The sequence below is a fragment of the Podarcis liolepis genome, assembly GCF_965112155.1.
Source record: "Podarcis liolepis genome assembly, chromosome: 5".
In the NCBI taxonomy this organism is placed as follows: domain Eukaryota; kingdom Metazoa; phylum Chordata; class Lepidosauria; order Squamata; family Lacertidae; genus Podarcis; species Podarcis liolepis.
The window spans coordinates 79,483,912-79,492,807 of NC_139556.1; the positions used below are offsets into that span (position 1 = coordinate 79,483,912).

An 8,896-nucleotide genomic window follows, 5' to 3' on the forward strand; every position below is an offset into this window, starting at 1 on the left:
AGGAAGTCTATACACATGCAAGCAAAACTGCTTAGAGGTTTTATTTACAATTAAGTGGGATGCAAATTCTGTTAAATAAATAAATTGCTTACTGGCTTAATTCAAACTAATGACAATTCATTTGGCCAGGTTGTGCCTCGTTGTTTTGTTATACTCATCATACAAAGTGTCACTGAAACAGGTGAGTGTTAAATTAGTTGACTCAACTCATTTCCTTATATCCAGTTAGACTTAGCCATGACTAGTTTTACCTGGATTTGGGTTCCTATATGAATATTTTATCCAAGTACATTTTGAAAACTGTACATTGTCTGTCAAGCATATCATGGTCTTCAAGCAGATTAACATGAAAATAGAATCATAAACCATTCGTAAGCATGGGGCTTGTTCCTGTGACACCATTTTTTATTGTTACATCTGAACCAACCCCGCTGTGTGTACTCCCTTAGATGAATTACATGCTTCTTATATACATAACTCTAAATGTCAGTGTTACGAAAGCAAAAAGGCTCACAAAGTATTCAGTCATGCCACTTCAAGATATCTGAATGTCAAATTACAGGTATGCAAGGGGAGAATTCATAGAATTGTTGAGTTGGAAGGGATCCTGAGGGTCATCTCGTTCATCCCTCTGCAATGCAGGAATCTCAGCTAAATCATTTGCCATGGGGCACTTTGAGAAATACCCAGCCAAGTCATACACAGAGTAGACTATTGAAAGCAATGACTAATCTGAGTACGACTATCATTGTATTTCACCCTTCAGAAACAAAATGTGACAACTGCTTGTGACACATTGTGCAACCAAATTCTACAGAGCAATAGCTACTAGCAATGAATATGGTACCTTGGGGTGGGGATATTGCTTCTTTCCCTTAGCAATTTCTCAGAAAATGCAGTGCCCTTGCAACTGAAGCTCTACCTGAAGGAAAGATGGAGAGATTGTGTGCTCTAGCTGGGGTGGGGGCGGGGTCAATTCATTTTTAATGTGCAATAAATTGTCTGGAATGGTCTGCAGTCTCCACTGAAACATCAAAGTGCTGTCTCTGTTAATGCATTTTCTGGGAGAGTATTATTTTCTTTACGCGACCCGAAAGCCTTTGTCACGTTCAGTCTAAATGTCTTTGAAAGGTAAAAATACAAAATTGGGTCAAAACAGAGATTTGACACACCAAGTAGCAGGGTGGATTCTTTTGCTTTGAAGAGCGTTCGCCTGAGAGAGCAGTCTGTGGTTATAGCTTTGCTTTGACTCAGAGTATACGGGATCCGGACAATATGGTAAGGAACAAAGCATATTATGTAGCTTGCAGTGACTAAGAGTATGTTCACCAGGGCTTTCTTCACATTGTCGTAGCTCACGTTGTATCTGTTTCGATAGAGTAATCTGATCACAAGGAAGTTAGAAATAAGCACTATGGCGGAAAAATTGAGAAATATGGCAGAACAAATGAAATTAGTGAAAACATGCCAATCTCTTCCCACCGTTGTTTTGAAATCAATACAGCCCACATTGGCCGTTTCTTTGATATCTTTGATTGGAATTGCCATGTTTGGCACCATGATAAATAGAACCATTGCCCAGACTACTGCTGATATCATCTTAGCAAAGCCAGGCTCCTGGATGCGATAGATCTTGCAGCTGTGTATTAACTGAAGGCAACGGTCCATGCTTACAAATCCCAAGAATATGATGGATAAGTACATGTTGATATAGATGAGGCAAGCTGTGACTTGGCAGTGGAATATTTTCAGTTTCCAGGGAGCAACTCCTAAATCAACTGCGATTTTCACCGGCAAGGCAAGGGTTAGCAAAAAGTCTGCTGTTAGCAGGTTAATTAAGTAGACGCTCATGCATTTGCGATGTTGCTCTGCCTTCAGGAAGGTCCACAGGGCAAAGCAGCTCCCAATGAACCCAATAAGAAAGATCAAGTAATAAAAATAAGGAAATGGCTCCATGGCAGAATAAACATTGCAACCTGAGGAATTGGTTATGCGCATCTTAAATGATTCACAGGAGAGGCAAAGTATGTGCACCTTTTCTGAGAGACAAAACCTGGAGTTGGGAGAGAGAGAGAGAGAGAGAGAGAGAAATAAACAAACAAATAAACTGTCTTTCGGTAAGCAATAGTGTCGCACAATACCTAACCAAATCTGTGACTGTTGTTAAGAACAGGCACCCCCAAACTCGGCCCTCCAGATGTTTTGGGATTACAATTCCCATCATCCCAGACCACTGGTCCTGCTAGCTAGGGGTGGTGGGAGTTGTAGTCCCTAAACATCTGGAGGACCGAGTTTGGGGATGCCTGCTTAAGAAGCTCAGGAGCCACTTTCCCCATTCTGGTGCCCGCCAGATGTTTTGGGCTATAGCTTCCATTGGGCCCAGCCAATGGTACACATATATTTTTTAAAATGTTTAAAGCAACTTTTTGACAAATCTGTTCAGTGTGATGCTGCATTCATATGAGAAATCCATTTACTCCAAAGCATTTCCTTTTCAGGTAGCAGGGCTGATTGCAGACTTAATCGTCCCAGAAATGGAACAAATAAGTGTGAACACTGCTTCTCTTTTTGTTTTATTTGGTATTCTCAGACATCCCTAGGCATAGGAGGTTTTACTTGAGATGCAAGAAAACCATATTTGCCAATAACATTTCCATAGTTTGATGGTCTGATTTTTTGCAGCAGGATCTGTTTTGTAGATGTACTGGTAGAAATCATTGCTAGAGCCATGCACACTGAAGAGGAAGTGGCTATTTTTAACATTTCTAAGAAATGAAATGCAGTAATGATTTCCAGATGAAGAACAGTGAACCTTCACCTTCCATTTGATGCACCTCATAGATGTTTGCCCTCTCCAGTTGTTGTGGAGCTGTTGGTGTACAAACAGAACTGTAGGTTAAACGCTGGAATCGTTAATGTTGGCAGTTTTACAAAAATAAAATGTGTGTGTGTCAATTTACATTTTTTTCAAGAGCTTTGGCTGTAAATGGAATTGATTTTTTGTGCAGTTTTTTGAAGTGCACAAATATACCACAGGTATGCCATCATTTTCAGAGATAGTTAGCAATGGAACCTAGTTTATATAACTAGCCAATAAAACTACAGTGGTACCTCGGTTTAAGAACAGCCCTGTTTACGAATTATTCTGTATACGAACTCCGCAAAAGCGGAAGTAATGTTCCGGTTAGCGAACTTCACCTTAGTCTACAAAGGGAAGCCGGTGGAAGGGCACCGGCGGCGGGAGGCCTCATTAGGGAAAGTGCACCTCGGTTTAAGAACGGTTTTGGTTTAAGAATGTACTTCCAGAATGGATTAAGTTCGTAAACCGAGGTACCGCTGCAATGCAGAAGGTAGTGTGACTGCACAGCAGGGGACTAGTGTGGCCAACCTGCTCAGAAGCTCCCAGCACAATTTGGATTGCCTGGAGCACAAATGCCAAACTCAACGCACTCACCTTATGAGTAAATTTGTAGCAATGGGTCAGAATTTACATCAGAATGAAATAAAATCAGTTGGTTGGGCAAGGGATAGTCTGAAACACGTCAAAGCCAGGCAAAAGGAGAATCCATCAGAGAGGAGGCAAGTGATAGTGAGGCGTGAGGCGTTGGAGGTTTGTATAATACACTCTTGTTGGTTATAAAAGTTATAAATGGAAATCAAATTACAAACATCCTCATTTAGCCAAGCGTCGGACAACTCTGTGGCAGTAAGTCAGCTTTTAAATGACTTTTGAAAACTGTTCATTCTGTCAGGAAATTATCTTTCCCCAATAGTTTTCTGATTTCTATTATATTTTGTTTTGTTTTGTTTTAATTTTATGGTTTTATCTATTGTTCTGAACTGATTTTATTTTTTTAATGAGGTAGTGGTATATAAATATTTTTATAAATAAAAATAAATGAGGATGAGGGCCCAGTTTGTATGTACCTCTCTACAGACAACAAAATTGTCCATTTATCCAAACCTTTGTAATGACTTGATTACTCTAAAGTAGCATCTACTCTAATCAACTTGGCAAGGCAACTTTTAGATGTATCTGCACCTTTCAATGGGTTTCACTTCTCCTAGAACTCTGTAAGCTAAAGATTTGCAGATGGTTTGCTTATTCAAGTGTGTATTAGCTATGGGGATGTATTTTTTCAAGGGCTTTCTGACCACAGCCCATTGCTACCTCATTTTTCACAACTCACGAGACATCTATAGCCAGCTAACTATTTCACATCTTGTTTTTATATCCTGCCTTTCCTCCGACCACAGGAGCACAAGGTAGCTAACAACATAAACTAGGCAGAAATCAGACATCAGTAGCAGAATTAAAACCTCAGAATCAAGCTAATCAACAGCAGCAGCAAGTAACTGTAGCACTACTAAAACAAAATCTGTTATTAGCCAAATCAAAGTAACCAAGGGCTTGTTGGAATAAGGTGGCTTTTGTTTGCTTACAGAATGCCTGAAATGTTGAAATCTGGTGGGCTTCTCTTCAGGTCATTAGGTTCATGCCAGCAGCTATTTACTAATAGTCAGCAAGGGGGCCTGGTCAGGTTGATAAGCATTGCACCCTTAGGCTGGTGTCGTGTGTTATGACAGTGGTGTGGCAAGTGTTAAAATACGCCTGTAATGTGTGCAGTTAACTGACCATGTGGATCAGACTGCTAATCAGCCAAGTTCCCAGTCGGCAAGGGATGTGTGGTGCCTGAGGGTTGATAAGTGTGGAAAGTCAGTTATTTTCCCAGGGTCTGAAGGCACATTGCTGAAGCTAAGCAGGTCTGGGTCTCTGCATACTATCAACACCATGTGGAAGTATGCCATTGGTCAACTTTGGTATATCCTACGTCCATTTTATTAGTAGCTTACACAGATGATTCCTTTTAAATCTTGGGAGTCTAAAGAATTTAACCAGAACACAGTGCTAGAAAGATCTGAGAGAGTTTGGGAGCAACCACTATGAAGGGATGAAACGCATAGGAATGCAGAAAGCTGCCTTATACAGAGTCAAATCACTGGTCCTCCTAGCTCAGCATAGTCTGTAGCAGCAGATCTCAAGGGTTTAAGAACGAGTTCTATCCCAGCCATTCCTGGAGAGGGCAAGGTTTGAACCAGGGACCATCTGCATATAAAACAGAGGTGTTCTTCCACTGAGTTTAAATATCATAATCTTCCTTCTGAGAAATGACAGTCACTTTGAATCAATTACAAAGGAAATTGCACTGTGGTCCTGAGATAGCGAATGCTTGATTCTGTCAGCTCCTTCAACAGAAAAAGTCCTTGCAGTTTTTGTGACTATGAAGTTTCAGCATGGAGTATCCATACTGAGTTTGTCCCTAATTGCAAACACCAGCAGTTTACATAGCCTGCGTTTTGTATTTGCGTCAATGATAATAATGACTGGGTAAAGTATTTTAAGGTACATACCTGTTTTAGAGTCCAAAAAGCATTGAAGAAGTTTTTTTAAATGTCCTGTTTAGTATTGGCAGGCGACCTGCTTTTTGCCTTGTGGCCAGCTACTTTTCCTTTTGCTCTTTATATAGTTCGAATCTTAAAAGAGATTTTCCTGTGGCTTTCAAACACATCAGTTGACGTCTATGAAACCAAAAGCCATCTGAAGGTGTGTGCGTGTACGCACACTCCTAAGAGTGCAGAATTATTCACTGTTGCAAAATAATACTTCATCCTCCTCTTGTGATTGGGTGGGAAAGCAAAGTTGCTGTAATGACTTGAGACCATTATCCTTTTAATTTTTGCCAGTGGAATGCCAGAACAGTTGAGATAGTAGCAGAATAATGCACCTTGCTTTCTCAGGGAGCAAACTGGAGTGTGAGGTTCAGCAGAGCATAAATATGTATGTAATTTTAAAGGTTTTAATTAAAGCAGTCCTTCACTGATCCTATCTAGGTGGTGCACAGTCCAGCAAAATCAATTGCAGCAAGTTTTAAATAGAGGTAAAGTATTAAAGTATTTTAAAGTATTAAAGGTAGAGGTAAAGGACCGCTGGATGGTTAAGTCCAGTCATAGAGAACTATGGGGTGTGGCGTTCATTTCACTTTCAGGCCGAGGAGCCAGCATTTGTCCACAGACAGCTTTCCGGGTCATGTGGCCAGCGTGACTAAACTGCTTCTGGAGCAACGGAATTACAATGTTATGACTAAAATAAATAAAACATTGTTATAAAAGCATAATTTAGACAAACAGGCAAAAACAAAACAAAACAAAACATTGAATTGACTTTTGCTAATCTCAAGAGATTTTAGTGTAGGTTGAATTCTTCCACTGAAAGCATTGGAACTTGAACTACCGTATTTTTCGCTCTATTAGGCGCACCAGACGATAAAGCACACCTAGTTTTTAGAGGGGAAAAAAGTATTCTTTAAAGGGAGCACTGAGCAGAGTGCGCTCTGTCCCTTCCCCCCACCTCCCGCAAAAGCCAGGGATAGCCGGACGAAACCTCCACAGGGCAGTGGGATTAAGGCTCCCCGTGCCCTGCAGAGGCTGTGTGCGGTTAAACAAGAAGCCAGGACAGCCAGCGGGATCACAGCAATCCCGCTGCCTATCTTGGCTCATGGGATAACCACGCGCAGCCTCTCCCGGGCAAGGGGAGCCTTCATCCCCTGCCCGAGAGAGGCTGCGTGCGGCTAAGGCTCCCCCAAGAAGGGCAGCCCTTCTCCCTCCTCGGGGAAAAGCCCCGAAAAGCTGCACACACACTCCACACAGCTCTTTAAAGGGAGCGCTGAGCAGAGCCTCCTGCCTGCATTCGCTCCATCAGACGCACACACACATTTCCCCTTACTTTTTAGGAGGGGAAAAGTGCGTCTTATAGAGCGAAAAATACAGTATATCGGGATCATTTCATAACGTTCCTGTGTGTCTGTGTTAAGGAATCCTTTAGTATCAGCTACAGTGCGGCTACCATTTTGTTGTTGCTTATGTTAATTGTTGCAACAGAGAGATGCACCTATCTGTTTCTTGGAACTTAATTTGGAGTGATACAATTACATAGATTAATAATAGTGCCATCATCTCTGAAATGGCTTTATTCTGAGAAGCATTCATAGCAATTTTTTGCAATATCTACAGACTATGGTTGTTGTTGTCTTATAAAATCTACTGATAAAAATGTATTATTAAAAAGACTGTGGTCTAACCGTCTTCTTAAATTCATTTCCCTCCCCATGCACATGAATCCAGAAGCAGGTTTGTGTCCTGTGTTCAGTAGACAACCACCGAATGAATGAAAAGGACCTCACATAAATATGTTTTCTATGCAAAAAGGACCCCGGTATTCTCAGCTTTCTTCATTGGGTCCAATGAAAAGAAAGTTTTTAAACCCCCCCAAATAAACAAAATCATATCAAACAACATAAATTTTAAACTTAGACATTCCAGATAGTGATACAGTCCCTGAAATACTTGATATTCTATCTTCAAACTTATTGTGAAGCCTTGGGCGTGACCCTCATATCCCTCTAGTTTGTAATTCTTTCTAACAGGATCCCGAGGGAAGCTTATGAACAGGGCATGAAGCAACAGCATTCTCATGCTTGTCGCTATCATTTAGTATTTATAGGTATACAGCCTGAGACGACGGATGTTCAATTCAGCAATCATGGGTAGTGGTGGAGCAAACTTGAGGAACTTTGGTTCATTGGAGCTGAGGAAATGAGTGCTGAGCATGGCACCCTTACATTTTTGGAGGCATCTGATGTGATTGCGAACAATGAAACATTAAACAGGAACTGAGAAGCAGAAGAAAATTGGGACTGCTTCCAACAATGCTGACCCTAAATCTCAAATCTTGCTAGAAGGAACAAGACTTCCATCCCTCAAATAATCACATTTCCATCGAATCTAGCTCCCTAATGCTACAGAGGTTTCTCCAGTTCAAAATGAACAGTTTCCAACACCATATTGTGGCATCTAATAAGGGGGAACTGTTCTCATGGCCTACTCAACTCGGAGCACCAGAGCTGTGTATTACAGAAGGCCTCAAAGCGTCTGACTAGCTCTCAGTTGCGGAACTGACAAGAGAGTTGCAACCTTTTGCTGTTCTGAGTCAGACTTGAATCATACCTGCAGCTTTTGTTTGAGAAGCCATGTCCTCCCAAACCACTGATCTGCCTATATACTCCAATTGGCCTTGTTTCCTGTTGTTCCCTCCTTCTGTTGAGAAGGGAGCAAATATCACCATTGCCAAGAGCGTGCACCAGTGAGGGAAAGCAGATCTCTGAACTAATATTCATACAATACACCTGGGAACTGTTGATAGGAAATTACCCCCCCCCCCAATTGACTTAATGTAGATTGCCACTGGGATGCCTGATGCTATTGTTGGGTTAAAGTTATGAGAGTACTGTTTTAGTTGAAGAGGCTGTGTTTGCAAAAGAGAAGGGATGAAGATTTTCACTGGAGAAATTCAAGAATACAGTTGTACCTTGGTTCTCAAATGCCTTGGTACTCAGACACTTCGGTTCTCAAACTCTGAAAACCCAGAAGTAAGTGTTCCTGTTTTCAAACATTTTTCAGAAGCCGAACGTCCAATGCAGCTGTCGGCTATTATTTCCAGGGCGCCTGCACCAATCAGAAGCTGCGCCTTGGTTTTTGAACATTTCGGAAGTAAAATGGACTTCCAGAACTGATTAAGTTTGGTGCTTTTGTTTTTGCTATTTTTTGTTTTTGAGGCTTTTTCAATTAATTTGTTTTTGTGACTGTGTGGAACCCAGTTCAGCTACTGATTGATTGATTGATTGTGTGACTGTGGAAATAGATAAAAGCCCCCACCCCCAATCCAAACAATGACTATCATCAGTGCAGGTAAGAAAAAAAATAATTTTAATTTTTATCATTGTTAGATAGTAAAATTCATGTTAAATTGCTTTTTTAGGGGTTGTTTTTAAAAGTCTGG

The 8,896-nt window shown here is 41.1% G+C and overlaps 2 protein-coding genes across 5 annotated transcripts in view; one reads left to right on the forward strand and one right to left on the reverse strand.

Moving 5' to 3' along the window:
* Positions 1-8,896, forward strand: part of MED12L (mediator complex subunit 12L) — a 167,352-nt gene that overhangs the window by 48,626 nt on the left and 109,830 nt on the right. The gene's annotated exons all lie outside the window — the stretch shown is intronic.
* On the reverse strand, positions 27-5,872 carry GPR171 (G protein-coupled receptor 171). The gene is made up of 2 exons (XM_083504536.1): positions 5,413-5,872; positions 27-2,053 (listed from the first exon to the last, which is right to left on the reverse strand). The coding sequence occupies exon 2, from the start codon at positions 1,996-1,998 to the stop codon at positions 1,033-1,035; it is 966 nt and encodes a 321-aa protein (XP_083360662.1). The 5' UTR covers positions 1,999-2,053; positions 5,413-5,872; the 3' UTR covers positions 27-1,032.

What these genes read in the sequence shown, in the direction of transcription:
- GPR171 (XM_083504536.1), bottom strand. Translation starts at nt 1,998, where the DNA reads ATGCGCATAACCAATTCCTCAGGTTGCAATGTTTATTCTGCCATGGAG.